The 26,976-nt window shown below is 42.3% G+C and overlaps 2 protein-coding genes across 2 annotated transcripts; one reads left to right on the top strand and one right to left on the bottom strand.

Moving 5' to 3' along the window:
• Nucleotides 1–1,806: 1,806 nt before the first annotated feature.
• Nucleotides 1,807–4,152, bottom strand: LOC130719298 (uncharacterized). Its single transcript, XM_057569926.1, has one exon. The coding sequence runs from the start codon at nt 4,150–4,152 to the stop codon at nt 1,807–1,809; it is 2,346 nt and encodes a 781-aa protein (XP_057425909.1).
• Nucleotides 4,153–11,666: 7,514 nt separating this feature from the next.
• On the top strand, nt 11,667–25,829 carry LOC130732437 (protein ALP1-like). Its single transcript, XM_057584485.1, has 2 exons — nt 11,667–11,841; nt 24,625–25,829. The coding sequence occupies exons 1-2, from the start codon at nt 11,667–11,669 to the stop codon at nt 25,737–25,739; spliced, it is 1,290 nt and encodes a 429-aa protein (XP_057440468.1). The 3' UTR covers nt 25,740–25,829.
• Nucleotides 25,830–26,976: the final 1,147 nt, after the last annotated feature.

Here is a 26,976-nt window from a genome sequence, read left to right as displayed (position 1 = left end):
ACCTAAAGTTCCATGCAAGGAAGACGAAGGTTCCGACAATTCAACAGGCATTCCAATTCAACAAAAGAACGTCCCTGAGGTATATTCGTTAATGCGTTGTTTTACCCTTTATTCAACTCCAAATCCATATCTTATATATTTTCTAGGCTCGAAAGAGAGGTTCTCAAAGCTCGACTTCGGATGCTCGAAAGAAAATAAGAATTTCATCCGAAAAGGACGACTCAGAAAGAACTTTGGTAATCTTATCTTCTATCCTTCTCTTTCGGTTCTTTTTTTTTTTATATTTTTTTTTTTTTTTACTCATTTTCTTCCCTTATATTTTGCAGGTAGACCCAATTCCTGAAGACGAGAACATTTCCTCCAAGACTGTCGATCCCGATGAAGCTGCCCAAGACAATGCTAACTCTAAAGCCTCGGACATTAACGAAGAGAATCCACCGATCTCTTCTGCAAAGAAACGTGCCGGGGCTGAGCCGAATCAAGAGGAGCAACAAGCAGAAACTGACCAAGAAGATTCTGGCTCCTCTCAAAGCGAAAGTTCGGGAGCTTCTTCTCCGACCAAAGCTCAGCAAGAACAAGTAAGTATTTTTCGTTCAACACTCCTTTCTTCGTTATTCCTTAATCCTTATATTTACCTTTTGCATTCTTTTCCAGGAAACTTCCTCGAAACCAAAGCCCCCTCCCCAAGTAATCCATTTGTCTTCGAACTCTTCTGATTCCAGTTCTTCTGACTGCCAAAGTCTTGATGACTTTTTAAACTTTCAACCATTACGAATTCAATATCCTTCTGGTCGAATAGTTAGTTATGTTTCATCTGACAATGAGTCCTTTACGCAGGACCTTGGTGCTTCGGCCGAAAAGTCAGATACTGATGAAGACCGACAGCCTATCCCTTCACCCATTGCCAAAGTCTCGAAGACCCAAGAAAAAGCCCTTGAGGTTTCGAGCCCTGTTGCTGGCAGGAAGTCTCCTCAGTCCATTCCTATCGAAGACTTTGACGCTCTTGCTATGGATGACCCAGTATTAGCCCTTGAGCAACTCATCAGCGGTCAAGTCTCTCTTAGCACCAGTCGAAGCCAAGAATCATCTATGCAAAACGAAGGCACAAGCACTCTGAACACTGCCACCACCATGATCAACAAGCTGCGATCTCTTACGTTCGAGCAAGATCTATTCTCTGCCCTCACCTCGAATCCTAACTTAGGCCGAGAAATTAAGCAACTTATCGCTGATCTTGGCAATGAGGACCTTACTGATCAACAAGAAAAGGGCATTCAAGAAGTTCAAGAGCTTCTTGACGAATCACTTTCGACCCTTGACCAAGCCAAACTTGTCGGTCAAGACTTAGCCTCCAAATTCACTGAGTGCACACAAGCAGCTGAATCATTCGACCAAGCTAAAACCGAAGTAGATTCCATCAAATTACTCGAAGAAGCTGACTCGATGCAACTGAATGAAATTTTGAAACAGATTGCCGAACTTCAACAACAGGAAAAGTCCCTCAAAGCCAATCTGGCCAAGTTCAAGAAACAAAAAACCGAAGTTGCTGCCAAGGCCATTTCTCACGTGAAAGACAAGAATCGGCTTGAAGGCGAAATTTCTGATCTTCAGAACAAGAAGGCGAAGGTTGACAAGCGACTTAAGAAACTCAAGGGTCGATATGCTCCCATGAAAGCCAATCCACCATTTTAGTCTTCTTATTTCTGCTGATCATTTTTTTTTTTTTTTACATGGCGCCTGTGCCACTTTATTTCCACTATGTACCCTCTAATGGCGTTTTCGCCATATTTATTTTCAGCTTATGCACTACATTTCTATATCGATCTTTATCTCATGAATCGCTGGCTTAAACCTTTTTAAGTATTTTCCATTTATCGTCAATATTCGAGCAGTCGTTCCAATTTCCTCAATCGAATACGCGTTGTTTGAATAACACTTGATCACTTTAAATGGCCCTTCCCATTTAGGGGCCCATTTTCCGTATGCTCGATCTTTTTTGTCCATTGGAAGGATCACTTTCCAAACTAAGTCTCCAACGCTAAATGCCTTAGACTTGACTTTTTTATTATAACTTTTAGTAATTCGTTCTTTTTGTCGAATCATAACTTCTAAAGCATTTAATCTTTCCTCGTCCAATTCAATTAACTCGTCATACATCATATTCCAATAATCATCACACGGAATCTCGAATTGCCTTTGAATTCTAACGGACTGTAAGCATATTTCGATCGGTAAAACTGACTCATGCCCGTACGTAAGTCGAAAAGGGGTTACTCCAGTGGCCTCTTTGGGCGAATTTCGATAAGCCCATAAAACTTGACTCAAAGTTTCATGCCACCTTCTCGGCTTTTGACTAATGTGTTTCTTAACCAAGTTAATTAAAACTTTATTAGCTGCTTCGACTTGTCCATTCGCCTGAGCATAATATGGCGTTGAGGTTAACAGTTTTATTCCAAAATCCTCAGCAAACTGAGCCATTTTCCTCCCAGTAAATACTGACCCTTGGTCAGTAGTTAACGTCTCAGGGATCCCATATCTAAACACTATATGTTCTTGAATAAAACTAATAACCGTATCTTGGTCGACACCTCTCAACGGAATGGCTTCGACCCATTTAGTGAAATAATCGATGGCCACTATTATATAGTCATGTTGTTTAGACGAAGAAGGATGTATTTGACCTATCAAATCCAACGCCCACCCCCTAAATGGCCAGGGTTTCACAATCGAATGTAACTCACTTGCCGGTACATGTTGGATGCCAGCATGCTTCTGACATCCGGCACAAGATTTGGCATATTCAATACAATCTTTTAACATATTTGGCCAATATACTCCTTGTCGAAACAATGTCCACTTCATCTTATGGCCAGCCTGATGCGCCCCACACACACCATCATGAATGGCCTTGACTGCTCGAAACGCTTCTTCTTCACTTAGGCACTTTAGTAAAACTTCATTCACCCCTTTTTTAAACAATTCGTCATCCAAAATCAAGTAACTTAGAGCTCGATACTTTGTTCTTCGGTCTGTTGGTGCATTTGGGTTTTGCAAGTATTTTACAACAGGTTTCCTCCAATCACTATCATCCAAATTACTAATGACCAATACCTCCTGCTCGAACTCCACTTTCCTTTCCTTAAAACTAGGAATGAACTTTCTTTTGACCTTTACTAGCTCTTTAAACTTTTTCCGAGGTAGCCGGTAACCTGACGCAATTTGTGCCAAAACATTCGCTTCAGTGTTCTCGATCCTAGGGATATGACATAATTCGACTTCATCAAAACTTCTTAACATTTTAACTGCTTTCGAATGATATTTCATTAAATTCTCACTAACGCATTGGTATTCACCCGTTAGTTGCTTAATAACCAACTCTGAATCTCCACGAATTAAGAGCTCTCTAGCCCCCAAGTTTAGAGCCGTTTCGAGCCCTATCAATAAAGCTTCATACTCCGCCTCATTATTCGAGCACTCACCTTCGATGCCCAACTTAATTTTTGTCGGGATTCCTTGGGGTGAAATTACCAAGATACCTATCCCGGTCCCCTTTTTATGCCTCGAACCATCGAAATACATTTCCCAAGGTTTCAACGTTACCACCGTCTCCTGTTCTTTCGACCCACTATGATCCACCAAAAAATCAGCTATTACTTGGCCTTTCATAGCCCTTAAATGTTGATAACTTAAAGAAAACTCAGTAAGGGCCAACGCCCACTTTCCAATTCGACTATGAAGAATGGGCTTGAACAGCATATGCTTTATTATATCATAATGGGAAATAACAGTTACATCAATGGGTTTAATATAGTATTTAAGTTTAGTACATGAAAAATACAAACATAAACACAATTTTTCTACTAAACTATATCTAGTTTCGGCATCATTAAGGATTCGGCTCAAATAATATATAGCCCTTTCGATTCCGTCTTCATCATCTTGAGCCAACACACTGCCAATAGTTTCCTCTGATGCCGAAATGTAGAGTTTCATTGGCTTCCCACGAATGAGAGGAGCCATGACTGGTGCCGTTGTTAAGCTGGCTTTTATTTCCTCAAACGCCTTCTGATGCTCTTCCATCCATTGAAACTCTTGTTCTTTCTTGAGTCGAAGCAATGTGGAGAATACCTTGGTTTTCCCGCTTAGATCCATGATAAACCTTCTCAAGAAATTGACTTTGCCCAACAAAGATTGTAACTGTTTTTTATTCGACGGTGGTTGAGTATCGAAGATTGCTTTCGCCTTGTTCTGGTCGATTTCAATGCCCTTCTTATGAACAATGAATCCCAGAAATTGCCCTGCAATTACACCAAAGGCACACTTGAGTGGGTTCATTTTCAAGCCGTACTTTCTCATTTTTTCAAATGACAACTTAAGATGTTCGATATGAATATCCTGAGATTTCGACTTTACTACAATATCATCGATATACACTTGCATAAATTTCTCAATATATTCATGAAAGATAGTGTTCATTACCCTCTGATAAGTTGCACCGGCATTTTTAAGACCGAACGGCATCACCACCCATTCATATGTTCCTAGTGCCCCTGGACACCGAAATGCAGTCTTCGACACATCATCCTCTGCAATGTAAATTTGGTTATACCCCGAATATCCATCCAGTAAACTTAAATATTCATTTCCTGCGGCAGAATCTACCATCATTTCGGCCACAGGCATGGGATATTCATCTTTCGGCGTAGCCGAATTTAAATCTCTATAATCTATGCAAACCCTCATTTTACCATTTTTCTTAAGTACAGGAACTACATTAGCTAACCAATCGACATACCTGGCTGTTCGTATGAACTTTGCTCCAAGTAAGCGCTCCACTTCCTCTTTTATCTTTGAGAACACCTCCGGGGCGAATCTCCTTGGGGCTTGCTTCACTGGTTTCCTACCAGGCCGAATTGGTAACTTCAACTCCACTAACTCCCGGCTTAAACCCGGCATTTCGTCATAATCCCATGCGAAGCAATCTTTGTATTCCTGCAACAAACTAACAATCCGATTCTTAAAACCTGAATCGATCAACGAACTTACATACGTCGGCCTTTTCTTGGTCCCATCTCCTAAATCAACCTCCTCCAAAGGATCCTGAGCCTGCATTTTTAACATGGGATCTAAAGATTGCTCGAATCCAAGGGGTTCATCATCATATATACAATCAAGAACCGGCTCTGATCTGTCTTCATTAAAATGATCCAAGTCTAGGCACTCCTCCGGTTTGCAAATTTCTTCATATTTGGCTTCCTTTGCCGTTCCTATATATTGTTCGGCCTCCAAGGCCGTCTTTATTCTCATCTCGGCCGCATAGGCCGATATTCGAGCTACGCTCGACTCAATCATCTAATTCGACGATTTGCCACTCTCCAGTGGCATTCCGAGCACGAAAATTTTTATTCCAAAGAAATCCGTACTCCGGGTGAAGATTCATTGCATAACTAGTGGAACCTTCCATGTGTTCTTTTCCTTCTGATTCATACGGAGCGATGTTTGCCATCCGCTTCTCGAAATTCTTTCGGTCAACAAACTCCACTTCAGCTTTGTAGTAACTCTGGTCAGCATCAACATTTTCGACCACCCCATCTGGCCTCCAAATTGACAGCTTTTGATGAAGGGAGGACGGCACAGCCCCCACCCCATGAATCCATTCTCGTCCTAGCAACAGATTGTAGTTTGCTTTCGATGGCACTACCACAAACAGAGTAGGTCGAGAAACAGTACCAATTGTGGTGTCCACCAATAACATTCCCAAAGACTTAGAAGTTTTTCCCTCGTAATCAGTCAACATCATGTTATGAGGTTGCAAATCCTCGACAGATTTCCCAATCTTCTTAAGCAGAAACTTTGGCATCAAATTTATGGCGGCCCCGCCATCAACCAAGACTTTGTTGACGCCTACCCCTTCAATGCGGGCCCACACAAAAAGCGGTTTCAAATGCTTCTTCATCTCCATATCTGGTTTCTTGAAAACGGCACAATCATCTTCGATTCCTCCTTTAGTCATCACATAATAACACAGTGGACTGTCATCATCCTCCTCGACGTAGTAATCCTCTTCATCATCAGTGATTTCAGTTTTCACATCGAACTCTTCTGGAAGAATCGAGACTAAGCTGCACATGGACTCAAACTCAGACTCCAGCATTTCAAAGTTGTCCTTCATTTCGACATCTTCAGACTGTTTCCCTTTCCCTTTTGCCTGGTTAGTGGTCACCCAATTCCCAGCATTCTTCATACTTTGCTTAATCACCTGAATAGGAACCATAGGAGCCCCACCACTTTGGCCCAAAAGTTGGTACTTGACTGCCTCTCAGAACTGGATTGGCCTGCCTCGAAGGCTTTCTCCCTCTGGTGACGCCTCCATTGAGTTTTTGTCATTGGGTTTCGACCTAGATACGGCCTTGGGACATAGGTATAATTCTTATGATTTCGAGAATTATCCATATAGGCAGACCCACTTCCCAATTCGACCACCTTAACCTTAGGGTGAGGCGCCTGACTCCTTGCCATCCACTTGTTGAACGGAACTCGACTTGGTGGCATATAAGTTCGACCACGCCCTCTTCCGAACCCAAAGGATCCCCTTCCCCTTATGAAGGGAGAATCAGCTCGTCCTCTGGACCCAAAACTAGGAGGCCTTTCCGGTATTACTGCGCGGCGTTTCTTGATTTCAGCATCTTCTATAGCTTGAGCAGCCACCTTGTCAAATACGACACTGCACCTTGGGCACAACATCACTTCAGAGTAAGACTTTTGGCAACGCTGCAGGAAATCCAGCAGGCTTTCCTCCGACCGAGGGTAAACCACCTTCTTAGCGGTTTCGACCTCTTCTTCCACGGAAGGAGCATCCATTCCCTCTTCAGACAATTCGACCTTCTCCATCCCTGGAGTAGGCCCCACAGCTTCGATATCATCTCCTCCAGTAGCAACCTGATTCAAATCAGACAACTCAACCATCATTATCCCGGCTGGCTCGACGTAATTGGCGTTGCCAATTTGCATTGGGTCAGAATCAATCTTCATAGCAGCCTTATCCTTTTCCTCGAACTTGAGCCGTCCTTCTTTGATTGCAGTTTGCACCAGATCCCTGAAACGTACACAATTATTAGTCCAGTGACTGAATACATTATGAAACTTGCAAAACTTTTTTCCTTTCCTTTGGTCGAAAGGTACTTCTTTTTGATCAGGAGATACTTTAATTTGACCATCTTTTAACAGAATATCATAAATCGCGTCGCATTTAGTAACATCAAAATTATACGCTTTCACAGGAAATTTACCAACACCTTTGTTTGTTTCCACATTTTTAGATTCATAGGGTTTTAACATCCTACAAACATAGGGAGGTCCTGATACCAATTCGGCCACATCAACCTCCTGCTGTTCGATATCATCACAGTTGCCTGGATACGAGTCATAATCGACTTCATATTCGCAACTTTCGACGAACGCGACTTTACCCTTCTTGGGAACTCTATTAAATTTTTCTTTTTCGAGTTTCAAATTTTCAATCTGTCTGACCCTGTCAGCCAATTGAGCCATGTCCCTAAGATGTTGGGTATCTATCTTCTTACGAATTGAGTAGTCTAGGCCGCCAGCCGCCATTTCGACTAACTCATGTTCTGGGACCTGAGTGAAGCACTTCGACTTCATTTGTCTGAACCTATTCAAGTAATCATCTATGGTTTCTTTGAATTTTCTTTTCACGCTGGCCAATTCTTTCAGACTGACTTTCGACTCACCCCTGAAGAACTGTTCGTGAAAAACTCTCTCTAACTGAGCCCAATTATGGATTGAATTAGGCAACAAAGTAGTAAACCAAGTAAAAGCATTTTTAGTCAGAGAACTCGGAAAATATTTCATCTTTAGGTTCTCATTATTTGCTATATCCCCTGCTTCTATTTGGTACCTAGCGATATGCTCAACTGTCGACTCTCCAGTATCCCCTGAAAACTTGGTGAACTTAGGGACTTTCCATCCTCTAGGCAATTCTGTTTGAAGGACGAATTCGGAGAAAGCCGAAGCAAAATGGGGTCGATTTGCATAACCCACATTGAATCCATGTTGGTTCAATAACTGTTCGACTATGCCTGCTATATTTTGATGCCCCCCAACGTTATTTTGTCTAACTCTCTCGACTACCCTATCTGCATCCATATTTCGATTTATTAAGATAGGATTTTCAATGTTCAGAGGCATTTGGCCACCAAGGTTATCCAATTGATTTCGACCTTGCACTGCCGCCACTTCGGCATTTGCTTGAAGCGGAACATTTTGAGGAACCGCATTCATTTCGACGGCATTATTCGCCGCTGCCCCCACAGGATTCGCCACCTCGTTTCGAGGGACTCCAAAAGCGTCAGCAATTCGACCCATTTGTCTCGTCAACTGCTGATACGACTCATTTGTGTTTTGGATTAAAGGATTAAACACAGTTCCTATTTGTTGGGCCAACATATTCACCATTTCGTGGTTGCTATCATCCATTTGTTGCCTCAATACGTTAACAGAGGTATTTGTCAACGAAGTCCCTATATGGTTGACACTCGCCCCTGCCATCCCTTGAGGATAAATATTATTTCGACCCCCGACATTGGAGGCCGAAGCCTGATGTTGATTCCTCGGGGATCCGACTGACATTACGTTATCTGAATATACGGCAGGAAATGTCCCTACTCCAGCCATTAACCCTGGAGGCATCCCAAATGGCGGATTCACCGGCATGTTCACCGGTTGAGGGCGAGATGCCCCAGCAACCATTTGTGATACGACTGGAGTCGTCGGAGAGGGCACTGTAGCCGCTGGTGTTACCACAGGTATAATATTTTCGGCCACATTGGTCGTTGTTGCCTGTGCCGTTCCAGAGTTCAAGGCATTTCCCTCAACATTCACTCCAGCACCGGGATTTCCGGTTTGATTTGCCGAAGGTCCAGTATTCGCGGGAGGGGAATTACCACTTCTCGATCTACCATTCGCCATACTTACTAGTCTTCCACTTCTTAAACGCATAAACGTGGGTTAAGTAAGTTTGAATGATAACCGAATTCAACAACTATTTTCACAAAGAGGTCCCACTGGGCGTGCCAATTTGTTTACACCAAATTTTGGTAAAACAAATAGAGAATCCAAGGATCAATCTGGGACTGGATTCGAGTCCTCTTGGGTTCTTTGGTGAAAATGAATTAAATTTAGTCACTCAAAACTAAAGAAATTTAATAACAAATTAGAAACAAAACGAATAAATTCGACTTAAATGATAAAAACATGAATAAACTTTCTGAATCTGAATAATAATAATGAACTATAAGATGCAAAGTGTTACACGAATCCCTACTTTTTCACTCTAACTTGGCTTGTAATCATTGTGATCGATCGTAAGCACTTGAGAGTTTTCGAGTAAAGATTGTGAACCCCTATTCTTTCTACAAACCTACTATTTATAGACTTAAAATGTAACTGACTTCTAACGGTCAATTGATAAAACCATTACAAGTGTCTTCTGCATATGTCTTCATCCTACACGTGTCCTGCTTTGCTCCTTACGTGTCTTTCGCGAACTGTCTTCAAAACAACCGGCCTCCCGTAATGGATTCTTCACATCTCGAAAAATACTTTCCAGCCGAAGTCACTTAGCACTTGGTAAATTTTCTTGAGTCTCCTTACTTTCGACTTCATAGGTCGAAATTATGCAACATAGGTCGAAATTATATAAAATTGTGTAGTCAACAGCGTCAGAGGAGAGAGGGACGTTCTGATGTTGGACGCGTGTCGCGTTTTAATTCGTCCGGGCGATTTTCTTTTATCCTAATCTTTCCAACTCAATTATTTCATTAAAAAAATATATATATATAAAAAAATTACCAAAATTCATGATTTTTTTTTCTCTATAAATAGAGACTTGGTTCGTTTGATTTGGACACAGAAAAAAAAAACCAAGTTTTCCATCCTCTTATTCATCTTATTATCTTTCAACTATCCCCTTTGCTTTGAAATGGATCCCAACAACTACCATTTCAACACCCAGAATTCTTCTAACCAAATTCCCAACAATTATCAACATCCAAATCAGTTTCCCAACAACCAAATTCCCAACAATTATCAACATCCAAATCAGTTTTCCAACTACCAAAATCCCAACATTTATCAACATCCAAATCAAATTTCCAACTACCAAAATCACAACAATTATCAAGATCCAAATCAATCCAACTACCAAAATCACAACAATTTTCAAGATCCAACTCAATTTCTCAACCAACGTCCTCATCCCCATCATGGATCTATGTTCAGATATCCATCTCCAACACCGTCGTCTAATGATGGTGCAACTGAATTTCCTGAGTTTTCAACACAAATGAATCTTGCTGGCATGACAGCTGGTAATGAAACCACTCCAAATGAAGAGGATTCAACTCCTACGAGCAGGAGAAGTCACTTACCAGCATGGAACACTGATCAAAATAAGGTGTTAATTAGTGGGTGGCTTAAATATGGAACAAATAGTGTTGTCGGGAGAAACCAAAAAGGAGAAACATTTTGGGGTCAAATTGCTGAGTATTGTAATCAACATTGCTCATTCAATCCTCCGCGGGATGGAAATGCATGCCGAAACCGTTATAATTATATGAGCAAGCAAATAAATAAATGGATTGACGCTTATGAAGGCGCTAAGCGTATGCAACGAAGCGGTTGGTCGGAGAATGATATTTTGACCCAAGCGCAAGAATTATACGCAGATGAGAAGAAGGGTCAATTTAATTTGATGGCAGAATGGGAGGCTCTCCGCGATCAACCACGTTACTGTAGTCAAGCAGGAGGAAGTGTTGGCTCAGGAAGTAGTGGATCTAAGAGACCTCGCGAGAGTGATGCATGTGGCTCAAACTCTATAGGATCGATTCCCCGTCCAATGGGTAGGGATGCAGCTAAAAAAAAGGGTAAAAAGAAGAGCACAACGGTTGCCTTGGAGGCGATGGAGACAGATTGGGCTTCATACAAACAAGTCAAGGAGATTGAGGTTGAACAATTGAAGCAGATGGCGGCGATGCAACAAGAGATTAATAGAGTGAAGAAAATGGAATTATTTGTAAAGTTAAGTGAAGAGGAGCATCTCAGTGACCACAAGAAAGAGCTGTTGAAGCGGTTGTCCCAAGAGCTCTTTGGAAATTAATTGTCTGTAGTGTTTGCTTTATTATTTTTCAAGTGGTGTCAAGTCTGTAGCGTTTGCTTTAATAATTTGTCAGTGTTGTCGAGTCTGTAGTGTTTGCTTTAATAATTTGTCAGTGTTTTGTCAAGTCTGTACTGTTTACTTTAATAATTTGTCGGTGTTGTCAGTGGCTTTAATGTATGGGTTATCGAGTTTGAATATGCATCACTCAATTCGAATCTAGTCCTTATCCGATAATTAACTATAGTTCATATTATTTCGAATCCGTCAATGTCCACCATTCAATTTATCTATATATATGGACTCATAGATTCACCATTCAATGTATCTCTTCCCATCTCTTCCCATCTACTTCCCATCTCTTCCCATCTCTTCCCATCTACTTCCCATCTCTTCCTATCTACTTCTCATCTCTTCCCATCTCTTCCCATCTACTTCCCATCTCTTCCCACCTCTTCCCATCTCTTCCCATCTACTTCAAATTTCACAAAAAATGGATCCACCAGAGTTTGATCTCGAAGCTTACATTGAAAAAAGCAAGAGAGAAGACACTTATGTACTCAACCACTTTAGGCAGCGTCGAAATCTAATATTGGATCTGGAACGCGCACCTCGTGGTAGAAAATATTTCAGTAGAGATCATGCAGGGGCAAACCAAAGGCTAATTGACGACTGTAACACCCCGATTTCTGTGGCGTCACTTTAGTAACCAAAAGTAAACTTAATGCGGAAAAACGTGAATATTTTTTTTTGATAATAACTAAGACAAGACTGAATTAAATAAAACCCAAATGCGAAAAGTAATAAAACTAATATACAATATATAAACAGCCCCCGCTGTAAGTAACAACCTCGTCACGAGTAACCTCCAGTGACGGAAAGAAAAGTGCAATGCCCGTAGGCAATATATACAAACCAAATGAAAAGGGTGAAGTGCCCGCAACACCATCCCTCAAAACTGAGAATCAGCTGACCCAATGGCCTGAAAATAAGACCTCCTAAGTCCAACCAACTCTCTGTGATTCCCGTAAGGAAACCACACAAAAGCTATAGGCGGATCTACCCTGTCCCCTAAGTAACAAATGAAGCAAGACTGTCAGAGCTAAAACTCTACTCCTACACTAATCCTAACTCGAGGAGCTCATACCAACACTCAAAACTATGTGCTAGCATGATCGTCGTCTGAATCAGAATCCAGAACGACCAAGTCTATCAACCCTATCCGTCCTCCCCTCGCTCCTGCAACGCTCTCCGATGCTGGACTCACGGGCTTAGGGCCCGAACCCTGATCATCAATGATCGCAACGGAGGGTGCACTAGACCCTGCCGAAGGCACTCCCACTGGAATCTCCTCTGAGGGATCCTCCTCCTCTGAAGATGACGGTGGCGGCGGTGCTCCTCCAAGACCTGGTCCACAGTGAACGCCCGGTGGCAAGTTGAAGCTGATAGAGCATCGCCTCAACACTCCTGACCTCAAGAGTCCTCCACTATCCACGTGGTCCTCCATGATACGCCCCGAATACGTCGCTCGGTGGCTCGCGGGGTCAACCACCCACGACCCGGGGTCGTCCTGGTCGATCATCTCGTACCTAATCCCCCCCGAAGGGTGGACCATTGCGAACCAATCCGCAATGTTCATCTGACAAAAGGCGTTGTCCGCCAAAACACACACAGAAGACGCGAGGGTCAACTCTAAAGAACTATGTAGATAATAAACCCAATAGGTACAAATAATAGATAGCCACTTAGGCTTATAGCTAAAGATATCATTCCTAGGGTTGCATGTTCCACAATAACATGAACGCAATAATAACACTTAGCATGTTACAAGTAAGATAATCAAATAGCAATCACACCCAACAACTAAATTAGTATGCATGTTGCATGATATGTATGCAGGTTAACCCAGTCAACCAATATGCAATCCGGAACGGATGGACATCAACGGATCAGCCCTTCACCAGCCACGGTGGTGCCATTTCGGCCCGCGTGCCTCTTACTCCAACAACAACGGTAGTCAGATCAGCCGTAACCCGTAGGTCTGCCATTTCGGTCTACTACAAGAGACGTCTACAGACGCTCTATCACGGAAATCCGGGTCTTATGACCATTTTGGAATCCGACGAGGTCCAGAGTACGTCCTGTGTTAATACCCCATTAATGTTGCATGAATGCAGGATGATTAGTCAACCAACGTCTCCGATCTCACTCGACACGTCGCCACGTGTTCTAGGTAAATTAAAGTCTCTAAAATCTTACCCTAAGGCAAAGTCGATTCTGCGACAAAAGACACACTTCACAACACACATCGCTGCTCCAACAGCACAAGAGTATTACATACTCGGGAACTAACGGTTCCCCGGACTTATCCCCAGGATAGCCCAACAACATCGCTGCTCCAACAGCACAAGAGTATCACATACTCGGGAACTAACGGTTCCCCGGACTTATCCCCAGGATAGCCCAACAACATACTCAACACTTGGATCCGACGACACTTCTCGTTTTCCATACTATGATTTTCATCCAAAGCCTCCTTTCGAGATTATTACCCTTACTTAAAGATTTAGAGGTTGTTTAATGTCTTATGAATTTTCTTTTCAAAATAATATCCTTTTTAGTCTTATCGCAATTCCTATAAGTTCTCGGGATCTTCGAATCCCCAAATGACTCCAGAGAATGTCTCGATCCATAAACCCTATACAAGGCCCGAACCTCGTTCGTCCTATCAAACTTTCTCAAAACTCTCAAAATAAAATCGGCATGACCTGCCCGCTATTCTCACCATTCAGAATCTCAGATTTTCAGTGTAAAGCATATTTAAATCATCACAATCAACAACATGTCATATATCAATAAATCGCATCATAAACACTTAGCACTTAGCATATAAAGCATGCACCACACATCCTAGATTACCCACATAGCACATAGCATGTAAGTCAATCTTCAAAAACATTCAGTAGATGAATCATCTACATTGTCAGCCGAAGCCTCAGAAAACATTTTCAATCACACACAATCTCAGTGCATAAACAGTAAACAATGTCGAAATATCGACCCTAAGCATTAACTAGAGATTCAGTGAGAAGCCCTCACCTGAAGGTTCTCCAGCAAAAACTTCAAACTCTTCTTCACAAGCAAGGTGTTGATCCTCAGGAAATTCCTCAAAATCACCTTTAGAACAAAACCACAAAAATCAATCAGAATCTATCGGAAACTAAGCTATCGATACTTACTAAGGTTACTCGAAGTAATCTATACTCTAAGGTACGATAATCTAGCGCGAAAAGACAAGTTTTCGGAAAAGGAAATTTCCTCCTCCCCCCTTATAGCTCTCGGCCACTATAGGTAATTGTAGGGTTCGATTTTTCTTCGATCAAACTTGGTTCCTATGCTTTCATAAGCCGTAACTAAGGGTATTCTGAACTCGGAAAAATTATCGGATCAAAAACTATCGCAGGGGTATTTTGGTCATGATTTTTAACTTAGGATTTTCAAAACTGAAATCCCAAAAATAAAATTTTGCAGGGACGTCACCAACGACGTTTATGACAACTAATCCTACTAGCACTAAGCTAAGGCGATAGTTTTCAGCCTAGAGGTTGGAACTTTACTCAAAAACTACATAAAATGGGTATTTTAGGTTCAAATTGATTCCGGCGGAATTCCGGCGACATAACGGAAAATCTAATCCGGCAGAAGTGATCTTGGGCATACATAGAAGAGGTTTAGAATCAGAAATGAAAGATTCAGGATAGTTTTGCAAAAACCCATAAACTATCCGCTCAGAAAACTCTACAGAAAAGCTATGGAAAAAGCGATCGGAGGTAAGGGTTAGCGACTATACCTCGAAACCTTGAAGTAGCAACTGATTGATCGACGATCAAGCAAACGATGAAGAAAAACTCTTCTTCCTTCTTCCTTGTTCTTGGCCGCGGTTTAGAGGAGAGAAAATGGAGGAAAATTGTGTTTTTTCTTCCTTTGTTTGCTATATATAGAAGGTGGAAATTCGCGGGAAAATGAAAGTTCCGCGAATCCGATTTTTCCGGCGTCATTCACCATGAATTCTAAGATAGGTTTTGGCAAAGGAATTCCCAAGCTAAGAAGATGTCTCCTTGTATTTTTGGCAACTAATGCAAAGTCGGTGCAAAGTCGGTGTAAAACTATTTTACCCGATAAGTTGCTTTTTGCCTCGAATGTCGGAATGGAAAACTTCCTTCTGAAGAAAGATTGAAATCATCAAGAGAAATGGGTGTACGCGTGTGGAATATTCATTTGAAGCTCTGAATAGATAAAGTCCTCAAAGTCGGGAAATTCTAGGGTTTTGAAATACCAGGGATTCGGTTTCGGCAAACTTCCGATGATTGGAATCGGACGTTCGTAGATCCTAGAGTTTCGCCTCGAAACGATTGTTATATATGGAAGAAGAGAAATTCTAACATTTCTCTGAAGATTTTTGGAATTAACTGCCAGCGTGCCTAAAAGTGAAAATTAGCTATATACTAGGGTTTCTGACCTAGGTTTAAGCGTAAAACGTTCGTGCTATAACTTTTATCGATCATAATGAAATCCTTGAACTTTTCCTGAACTTTCTCCTTCATAAATATATTTCATTTAATAAACTTTCGTTCAGGTTTCCCTTCACATTACATCAACCCTAATCGTGAATAAAAAGTTTATTCACTTAACATAAGCCTAAAACTCGGGCCTTACATTACTACCCTCCAAAAAGAAAGTTTCGACCTCGAAACTTAAGGGTTAGTAAATAGTTCTGGATATTGTTCTTGAATCTTCTCCTTCAGCTCCCATGTCGCATCACCAGTGTCTTTGTTCCAAATGACCTTCACTAGCTCGATCTCTTTCCCTCTCAACTGTTTTATCCTGGTGTCACCAATGCTAATTGGCGGTGTCTCGAAAGACAGATCATCCTTCAACTCAATGTCATCCAGCTCGATAACATGTGTCGGATCCGCAATATATTTCCTCAGTTGTGACACGTGGAATACGTCATGAATGTTTGATAGAAATGGAGGTAGTGCAATCTGATATGCGACTGGTCCAATTCGACGAGTGATCTGATACGGTCCAATGAACTTGGGCGTAAGCTTCTTTGACTTGATTGCTCGACCAACACCCGTCGTCTGAGTAACTCTCAGAAATACATGATCTCCTTCTTCGAACTCCAGAGTTCTGCGCCTCTGATCTGCATAACTCTTCTGTCTACTCTGAGAAGTCCTCATCTTCTCTCTGATCTGCTTGATCTTCTCAGTGGTCTGTTGCAGAAGTTCCGGTCCTACCAACAGATTTTCTCCGTTTTGGTACCAACACAAAGGTGTTCTACACTTGCGGCCATACAAAGCCTCATACGGTGCCATACCAATGCTCGTATGAAAACTGTTGTTGTATGTGAACTCAATCAATGGCAATAAGGTATCCCAACTCCCCTTGTTGTCCAGAACGCAAGCGCGTAGCAAATCCTCCAACGACTGAATAGTTCTCTCAGTCTGTCCATCAGTCTGCGGATGATAAGCAGAACTTAGTCTCAGCCTTGTTCCCAAAGCCTCTTGAAGAGCTCCCCAAAAATGTGATGTAAACTTCGGGTCTCGATCGGATACAATACTTGTCGGTACTCCGTGAAGTCGTACAATCTTCGCTATATATAACTCTGATAGTTTCTCCACGTTGTACGTAGTCCTCACCGGTACGAAATGAGCCGACTTAGTCAGTCGATCCACGATTACCCAAATAGAATCGTATCCCTTCTGAGTTCTTGGCAAAGCCACAACGAAATCCATCGATATGCTATCCCATTTCCATTCTGGCACATCCAAGCTTTGTAGCATACCTGAAGACTTCTGATGTTCCACCTTCGCCTTCTGACATGTCAAACATGCGGCTACATACTCAGCCACTTGTCTTTTCATTCCTGGCCACCAACAATTCATCTTCAAGTCTTGGTACATCTTCTTCATTCCAGGATGAATGCTTAACTTGCTCTTGTGACCTTCATCCATAATCAATCTTCTCAATTCAGGGTTGTTAGGCACACAAACCCTATCCTTGCACCGTAGGATGTTGTCACTTCCTACCTTGAATTCTGGGTCTTTACCTTGACTTACCAAATTCCTTTTCCCGAGCAGAAACTCATCTTGTAACTGTTGATCTCGGATTTCTTCCATCAATCCATTGGTAATTCTGATCATCCCGAACTTCAGTTCTCCCTCGGACAATCTCACATCCAAGCTCAAATCTCGAAATTGCTCTAACAGCTGCAGCTCCTTCACCATCATCGACGAGATGTGCATCTTCCTGCTCAAGGCATCAGCAACAACGTTCGCCTTTCCAGGATGATATTGTAGAGTGAACTCGTAATCTTTAAGAAACTCCATCCACCGACGCTACCTCATGTTCAGCTCCTTCTGCTCAAACAAGTACTTCAAGCTCTTATGATCACTGAATATAGTGAAATTGCATCCATACAAGTGATGCCTCCAAATCTTCAGTGCAAATACGATCGCAGCTAGTTCCAAGTCATGAGTTGGATAATTCTTCTCATGCACCTTCAGTTGTCTTGAAGCATAAGCAACCACCTTCCGATGTTGCATCAGCACACATCCCAAACCTTGATATGAAGCATCACAGTATACCTCATAAGGTTCCTCCGGTTGCGGTAAGACGAGTACAGGTGACGTCGTCAACCGTTCCTTCATCGTCTGAAAGCTAGTCTCGCACGCTTCAGTCCATGCAAAAGGTTGGTCCTTCCTCGTCAGTTGAGTCAAAGGTCCAACTATCTTCGCGAAATTCTCGATAAAACGGCGATAGTATCCCGCCAAACCGACAAAACTTCTGATCTCCGTCACTGTCTTCGGCCGTTCCCATGACAATACGGTCTCCACCTTTGCTGGGTCCACAACTATTCCCTCCTTAGAGATCACATGACCTAAGAATTTTACCTCTTCGAGCCAAAATTCGCACTTGGAAGGATTGGCATACAACTCCTTCTCCCTCAGCACTTGTAAAACTTGTCGCAAGTGCTCCTCGTGGTCTTCGGCATTCTTCGAGTAGATTAAGATATCGTCGATAAACACCACGACGAATCGATCCAGGAACGTATGAAAAGTCATATTCATGTAAGCCATGAATATTGCAGGTGCGTTCGTTACCCCAAATGGCATCACTAAGTACTCATAGTGTCCATAACGGGTTCTGAATGCCGTCTTCTGGATATCCTCGGTCTTGACCCTGATTTGATGATAACCCGACTTCAGGTCGATCTTCGAGAATACCGTAGCTCCTCGCAGTTGATCCATCAAATCATCAATCCTAGGTAACGGATACCTATTCTTGACGGTTACTTTGTTCAGTTGCCGGTAGTCGACACATAATCTCGATTTCCCGTCCTTCTTCTTCACCAATAAGACTGGAGCTCCCCAAGGTGAAACGCTTGGTCGTATGAATCCCTTCGACAGAAGATCTTTGAGTTGGGACTTCAGTTCCACTAGCTCCGCAGGTGCCATACGATATGGTGCAATCGATATCGGCCCTGTTCCCGGTACGATGTCTATCGCAAACTCAATGTCGCGTACAGGCGGCAATCCAAGTACATCGCCAGGAAAAACGTCTGTGAATTCCTTCACCACTGGAATACTGCCAACTTCTGGGTTCCCTTTGCTCTCCAAGCTTAGCAAAACAGAATACTCCTGAGATCCCTCGTTCAAAGCGACGCTGATGTGATTGGCAGATAGATACTCGGAAAGATCTGAATCAGGAAATACCACTCTCTTTCGGTTGCAGTCCAAAAGACAATGATAGCGGGACAACCAATCCATTCCTAGGATAACATCTAGGTTCTTAAGAGTTAGGCATACTAGGTTAGCATGGTAGATCCTATTGTTGTATGTTATCGGACAATACATGCATGCTGAATTAGCAAGTAGAGTCTTGGCAGGAGTAGCAACTATCAGATCGAAGCTCAAAGCAGTAATGGGAAGTCTTAATCTGATTGCACACTCTCTAGAGATAAAAGAATGCGTTGCACCGGAATCAAAAAGTACGGATAGAAGGTTACCGTCAATCTCGCCGTCGCCTCTAATCAGTCCATCGACCCCCTCAGCATCCTCACCATCCATGGTGTAGACTCTCGCCTTCGCAGCAGGACGCTTCCCTCGGGCAGTGTTGACGGCTGATTCCGCCTTTGGTACCTTGCACTGTGCCGCAGTATGCCCCAGTTTGTTACAGTTGTAACATTGAGGTCTCGTGTCGGGACAATCACGAGCATAATGCCCTTGCTTTCCACACTTGAAGCAAGTCAGTTCCCGGTTCTGAGTCTGACCTCCTGAACCACCAGCAGCACCCACCATGGGCCTGTAAGATCCCGAGGCAAATCCCCTTCCAGCAGGACGCTGATATGGCCTCCTGTTTTGAAACCTCCCTCGATTCTGAACATTCTGAGGACCCGACCTCATCGGCCCTCCAGCTCCAGCCCGGTTTAGCCTCCGGTTCTTCATCAGTTCCACCTCCGTGGCCTTCTCAACCAAAGATTGGAATCGCATGATTCCCAGCGGCCTCACTGAGTCCTCAATATCTGGCCTCAACCCATTCACGAAACGCTGGCACATGTAGCGCTCGTTCACATGGTCGTGGAAGAATTGGAAATGCTTGGCCAGAGACTCCAGCTTCGAAGCAAATTCCGGTACAGACATACCTCCCTGACGGAGGGTTAGAAACTGTGACTCCCGCTCATCCCGAGCACTAGTTGGAAAGTATTTCTCCAAGAATGCGTCCCGGAAAGAGTTCCAGTTAACCTCTTCATGGTTGGCTTCCATGATCCCCTTGTGGCCCTTCCACCAGTACTCGGCATCACCGAGCAACAGATAAGTCGCCATGCCCACCTTGGCACCCTCAACAGTCTGTAGGACGCCGAATATCTTTTCAACCTCCTGAATCCAGAGATCTGCTTTGTCTGGATCAGTACCACCAGAGAACTTGGGTGGGTTTTGCCTCCTGAAGTCATTGAGGCCTTTGTTCTGGTCCAGAGTTATTTCCCTCTGGCGCTGATGTTGTTCACGTGCTTCTTCAGTAGCACGCCTCATGGCATTATCATTTGCCTGTGCGGTTACCGCTTGGGCCTGCGCTGTTACCGCTTGGGCCATAGTGGCCATCATCTCAGCTAGCTGGTTATTATTCACCATATTCTGTTAAAGGAAGCAAACAGTCAGTACTTATCATAAGATAGCATCTAGCATCACTATACAATATGAGTAAGCAATAACTTCAATCAATTTTTAAGCGAAAAATCGCTTGCAGACAATCAATTTTCACTCTTTGCAGAGTCACACAACCTAGCACAGAAGACCTATTCCCCAACAACTCCCGAAAGACTCGACCGTGCTCTGATACCACAATGTAACACCCCGATTTCGGTGGCGTCACTTTAGTAACCAAAAGTAAACTTAATGCGGAAAAACGTGAATATTTTTTTTTGATAATAACTAAGACAAGACTGAATTAAATAAAACCCAAATGCGAAAAGTAATAAAACTAATATACAATATATAAACAGCCCCCGCTGTAAGTAACAACCTCGTCACGAGTAACCTCCAGTGACGGAAAGAAAAGTGCAATGCCCGTAGGCAATATATACAAACCAAATGAAAAGGGTGAAGTGCCCGCAACACCATCCCTCAAAACTGAGAATCAGCTGACCCAATGGCCTGAAAATAAGACCTCCTAAGTCCAACCAACTCTCTGTGATTCCCGTAAGGAAACCACACAAAAGCTATAGGCGGATCTACCCTGTCCCCTAAGTAACAAATGAAGCAAGACTGTCAGAGCTAAAACTCTACTCCTACACTAATCCTAACTCGAGGAGCTCATACCAACACTCAAAACTATGTGCTAGCATGATCGTCGTCTGAATCAGAATCCAGAACGACCAAGTCTATCAACCCTATCCGTCCTCCCCTCGCTCCTGCAACGCTCTCCGATGCTGGACTCACGGGCTTAGGGCCCGAACCCTGATCATCAATGATCGCAACGGAGGGTGCACTAGACCCTGCCGAAGGCACTCCCACTGGAATCTCCTCTGAGGGATCCTCCTCCTCTGAAGATGACGGTGGCGGCGGTGCTCCTCCAAGACCTGGTCCACAGTGAACGCCCGGTGGCAAGTTGAAGCTGATAGAGCATCGCCTCAACACTCCTGACCTCAAGAGTCCTCCACTATCCACGTGGTCCTCCATGATACGCCCCGAATACGTCGCTCGGTGGCTCGCGGGGTCAACCACCCACGACCCGGGGTCGTCCTGGTCGATCATCTCGTACCTAATCCCCCCCGAAGGGTGGACCATTGCGAACCAATCCGCAATGTTCATCTGACAAAAGGCGTTGTCCGCCAAAACACACACAGAAGACGCGAGGGTCAACTCTAAAGAACTATGTAGATAATAAACCCAATAGGTACAAATAATAGATAGTCACTTAGGCTTATAGCTAAAGATATCATTCCTAGGGTTGCATGTTCCACAATAACATGAACGCAATAATAACACTTAGCATGTTACAAGTAAGATAATCAAATAGCAATCACACTCAACAACTAAATTAGTATGCATGTTGCATGATATGTATGCAGGTTAACCCAGTCAACCAATATGCAATCCGGAACGGATGGACATCAACGGATCAGCCCTTCACCAGCCACGGTGGTGCCATTTCGGCCCGCGTGCCTCTTACTCCAACAACAACGATAGTCAGATCAGCCGTAACCCGTAGGTCTGCCATTTCGGTCTGCTACAAGAGACGTCTACAGACGCTCTATCACGGAAATCCGGGTCTTATGACCATTTTGGAATCCGACGAGGTCCAGAGTACGTCCTGTGTTAATACCCCATTAATGTTGCATGAATGCAGGATGATTAGTCAACCAACGTCTCCGATCTCACTCGACACGTCGCCACGTGTTCTAGGTAAATTAAAGTCTCTAAAATCTTACCCTAAGGCAAAGTCGATTCTGCGACAAAAGACACACTTCACAACACACATCGCTGCTCCAACAGCACAAGAGTATTACATACTCGGGAACTAACGGTTCCCCGGACTTATCCCCAGGATAGCCCAACAACATCGCTGCTCCAACAGCACAAGAGTATCACATACTCGGGAACTAACGGTTCCCCGGACTTATCCCCAGGATAGCCCAACAACATACTCAACACTTGGATCCGACGACACTTCTCGTTTTCCATACTATGATTTTCATCCAAAGCCTCCTTTCGAGATTATTACCCTTACTTAAAGATTTAGAGGTTGTTTAATGTCTTATGAATTTTCTTTTCAAAATAATATCCTTTTTAGTCTTATCGCAATTCCTATAAGTTCTCGGGATCTTCGAATCCCCAAATGACTCCAGAGAATGTCTCGATCCATAAACCCTATACAAGGCCCGAACCTCGTTCGTCCTATCAAACTTTCTCAAAACTCTCAAAATAAAATCGGCATGACCTGCCCGCTATTCTCACCATTCAGAATCTCAGATTTTCAGTGTAAAGCATATTTAAATCATCACAATCAACAACATGTCATATATCAATAAATCGCATCATAAACACTTAGCACTTAGCATATAAAGCATGCACCACACATCCTAGATTACCCACATAGCACATAGCATGTAAGTCAATCTTCAAAAACATTCAGTAGATGAATCATCTACATTGTCAGCCGAAGCCTCAGAAAACATTTTCAATCACACACAATCTCAGTGCATAAACAGTAAACAATGTCGAAATATCGACCCTAAGCATTAACTAGAGATTCAGTGAGAAGCCCTCACCTGAAGGTTCTCCAGCAAAAACTTCAAACTCTTCTTCACAAGCAAGGTGTTGATCCTCAGGAAATTCCTCAAAATCACCTTTAGAACAAAACCACAAAAATCAATCAGAATCTATCGGAAACTAAGCTATCGATACTTACTAAGGTTACTCGAAGTAATCTATACTCTAAGGTACGATAATCTAGCGCGAAAAGACAAGTTTTCGGAAAAGGAAATTTCCTCCTCCCCCCTTATAGCTCTCGGCCACTATAGGTAATTGTAGGGTTCGATTTTTCTTCGATCAAACTTGGTTCCTATGCTTTCATAAGCCGTAACTAAGGGTATTCTGAACTCGGAAAAATTATCGGATCAAAAACTGTCGCAGGGGTATTTTGGTCATGATTTTTAACTTAGGATTTTCAAAACTGAAATCCCAAAAATAAAATTTTGCAGGGACGTCACCAACGACGTTTATGACAACTAATCCTACTAGCACTAAGCTAAGGCGATAGTTTTCAGCCTAGAGGTTGGAACTTTACTCAAAAACTACATAAAATGGGTATTTTAGGTTCAAATTGATTCCGGCGGAATTCCGGCGACATAACGGAAAATCTAATCCGGCAGAAGTGATCTTGGGCATACATAGAAGAGGTTTAGAATCAGAAATGAAAGATTCAGGATAGTTTTGCAAAAACCCATAAACTATCCGCTCAGAAAACTCTACAGAAAAGCTATGGAAAAAGCGATCGGAGGTAAGGGTTAGCGACTATACCTCGAAACCTTGAAGTAGCAACTGATTGATCGACGATCAAGCAAACGATGAAGAAAAACTCTTCTTCCTTCTTCCTTGTTCTTGGCCGCGGTTTAGAGGAGAGAAAATGGAGGAAAATTGTGTTTTTTCTTCCTTTGTTTGCTATATATAGAAGGTGGAAATTCGCGGGAAAATGAAAGTTCCGCGAATCCGATTTTTCCGGCGTCATTCACCATGAATTCTAAGATAGGTTTTGGCAAAGGAATTCCCAAGCTAAGAAGATGTCTCCTTGTATTTTTGGCAACTAATGCAAAGTCGGTGCAAAGTCGGTGTAAAACTATTTTACCCGATAAGTTGCTTTTTGCCTCGAATGTCGGAATGGAAAACTTCCTTCTGAAGAAAGATTGAAATCATCAAGAGAAATGGGTGTACGCGTGTGGAATATTCATTTGAAGCTCTGAATAGATAAAGTCCTCAAAGTCGGGAAATTCTAGGGTTTTGAAATACCAGGGATTCGGTTTCGGCAAACTTCCGATGATTGGAATCGGACGTTCGTAGATCCTAGAGTTTCGCCTCGAAACGATTGTTATATATGGAAGAAGAGAAATTCTAACATTTCTCTGAAGATTTTTGGAATTAACTGCCAGCGTGCCTAAAAGTGAAAATTAGCTATATACTAGGGTTTCTGACCTAGGTTTAAGCGTAAAACGTTCGTGCTATAACTTTTATCGATCATAATGAAATCCTTGAACTTTTCCTGAACTTTCTCCTTCATAAATATATTTCATTTAATAAACTTTCGTTCAGGTTTCCCTTCACATTACATCAACCCTAATCGTGAATAAAAAGTTTATTCACTTAACATAAGCCTAAAACTCGGGCCTTACAACGACTACTTTACCAATGAGCCTACATACGACGATGGAATATTCCGTCGCCGTTACCGGATGCAAAAACATGTGTTCCTTCGAATCGTTGCGGACCTTTCAAGTAGTGATAACTACTTCACCCAGCGAGTTGATGCAACGAAGAAAGAAGGTATATCTCCCTTAGCAAAATGCACCACAGCAATGCGAATGTTAGCATATGGTGTGGCAGCAGATGCAGTCGATGAGTACATCAAAATAGGAGAGACTACAACATTGGAGTGTGTACGTAGATTCTGTAAAGGAATCATACGATTGTATGAGCAAGAGTACATGAGAGCACCAACCCAAGAGGACCTGCAAAGAATACTACATGTTAGTGAAATGCGGGGGTTCCCAGGCATGATCGGGAGTATTGACTGCATGCACTGGGAGTGGAAAAATTGTCCTAAAGCATGGGAAGGTCAATTTGCTAGAGGGGATAAGGGAACCACCACAGTTATTCTTGAAGCAGTTGCATCTCCTGATCTTTGGATCTGGCATGCTTTTTTTGGATGTCCGGGAACCTTGAACGATATAAACGTTCTAGACCGGTCACCAGTGTTTGATGAATTGGAACAGGGAAACGCACCACGTGTGAATTTCATCGTGAACCAACGTCCCTATAATATGGCATACTACCTAGCTGATGGTATCTACCCTTCTTATCCAACTTTCGTCAAGTCTATTAGACTTCCTCAAACTGAACCCGATAAGTGCTTTGCAAAACATCAGGAGGGATGTCGGAAGGACATCGAACGTGCATTTGGAGTGCTTCAAGCTCGTTTTAAAATCATCCGTGAACCAGCTCGCTTCTGGGACATAACTGATTTGGGTATCATCATGAGGTCATGCATCATATTACATAATATGATTGTTAAGGATGAACGAGATACATATGCTCAACGATGGACCGATTTTGAGCAAGCTGAGGGAAGTGGATCTAGTACACCGCAACCATACTCGACCGAGGTGTTACCCGCTTTTGCGGATCACGTGCGTGCTAGATCCGAGTTCCGCGATCCAAATGTCCATCACCAACTACAAGCAGATCTAGTGAAGCACATCTGGGCAAAGTTTGGAATGTATGATGATTAAATATGCTTTGTATCGTACTAATTACGTTATTTGTGTGTTGTGTGTTTAGTTTGTTGTCTTGCATTTTAAGTTAAGCAAATAAAATGTATTATTGTGTGCTTAGTTTCTTTTCTTCCATTTGAAGTTAATAAAATAAAATAAAATATTGTGTATATTTTTTTTAAAAAATATTAAATTGTTAAGTGTTTTAATTTAAATTACGTTAAAAAAATATTACGTTAATTTAATTTAATTTTATTTAAATAAATAAAAAAACATTAAGTTAAATTAAATCGATAATAGTTTATTTAATTTAATTTTTATCGTAAATTTTAATTTTATGAAATCATAAAAAGAAAAATATAAAATTAAATCAAAATATGAAATAAAAGTGGTGGGGTAGGGGGTAGGGTGTTGAATGAAAAACCATTGGAGTGGGTAAAAGTTGAATGAAGTGTTGAACTGGAGAGAGAAGGTGATGTGGAGTGTTGGGAAGAGAAAAAGTGGTGTTGAAAGTTGAAACCATTGTGGATAGTCTAATGCCAATCATGTTTTCTAGATTCGTCTTAAAAAAAGAGAGTCTAGGACTGGTCAAATCACACCAGTCGAGGATACGACATTGGCCCCACGTTGAGCAAATGCTTCATGCGTGTGGTCAAAGCCTAGAGAGACAACCCCTTGACAGGAGACGTGCCTATTTTTCCTCAAATGAAGCGGAAAATAAATACAAGTAATTTGCCTTATATGGGGAGAATCCCTTTTCGAGCTGGCTCTATAAATTTTGCTAACAAGTTTCACACAACCCACATCACTCACAATCAACTATTTCACTACTCACACAACACACTTCTTGTAAGTTTAAATTGTTATAATTTAATTATAATCTATAAATTATTACATTGTTTATGTTCACATTACATTTATTTTATAATATGAAGGTGTTGATAATAGTCAATGAATGTGTCACTTATCCTTAATCGATGGTGTTAGGATTTGCTACGTCATCAAAGAGAAAACGTTTCATAATACATTTAGAACTGCCACGTAGATAGAGTCATGAGGGTGAGATAGGCTCACGATTTGAGGATGGAAAAGTTGATAAGAGGCGATACTTGAACAAGTTATACTATACATCAAAGAGGTTGAGTTTTACGAGCCAACTTTAGTCAACGACATCACCTTGAATCATTTCTTGATATCAAGACTAAGGTCGTCTCAAGCCTTAGGCCAGTAAAGCCCTCGCTTTAGGCCCCAATTT

The sequence above is a fragment of the Lotus japonicus genome, chromosome 1 (genome assembly GCF_012489685.1).
Source record: "Lotus japonicus ecotype B-129 chromosome 1, LjGifu_v1.2".
Classification (NCBI taxonomy): domain Eukaryota; kingdom Viridiplantae; phylum Streptophyta; class Magnoliopsida; order Fabales; family Fabaceae; genus Lotus; species Lotus japonicus.
The sequence above is the reverse complement of the archived record's forward strand: the minus strand, read 5'-3'. Positions and strand labels throughout refer to the sequence as shown.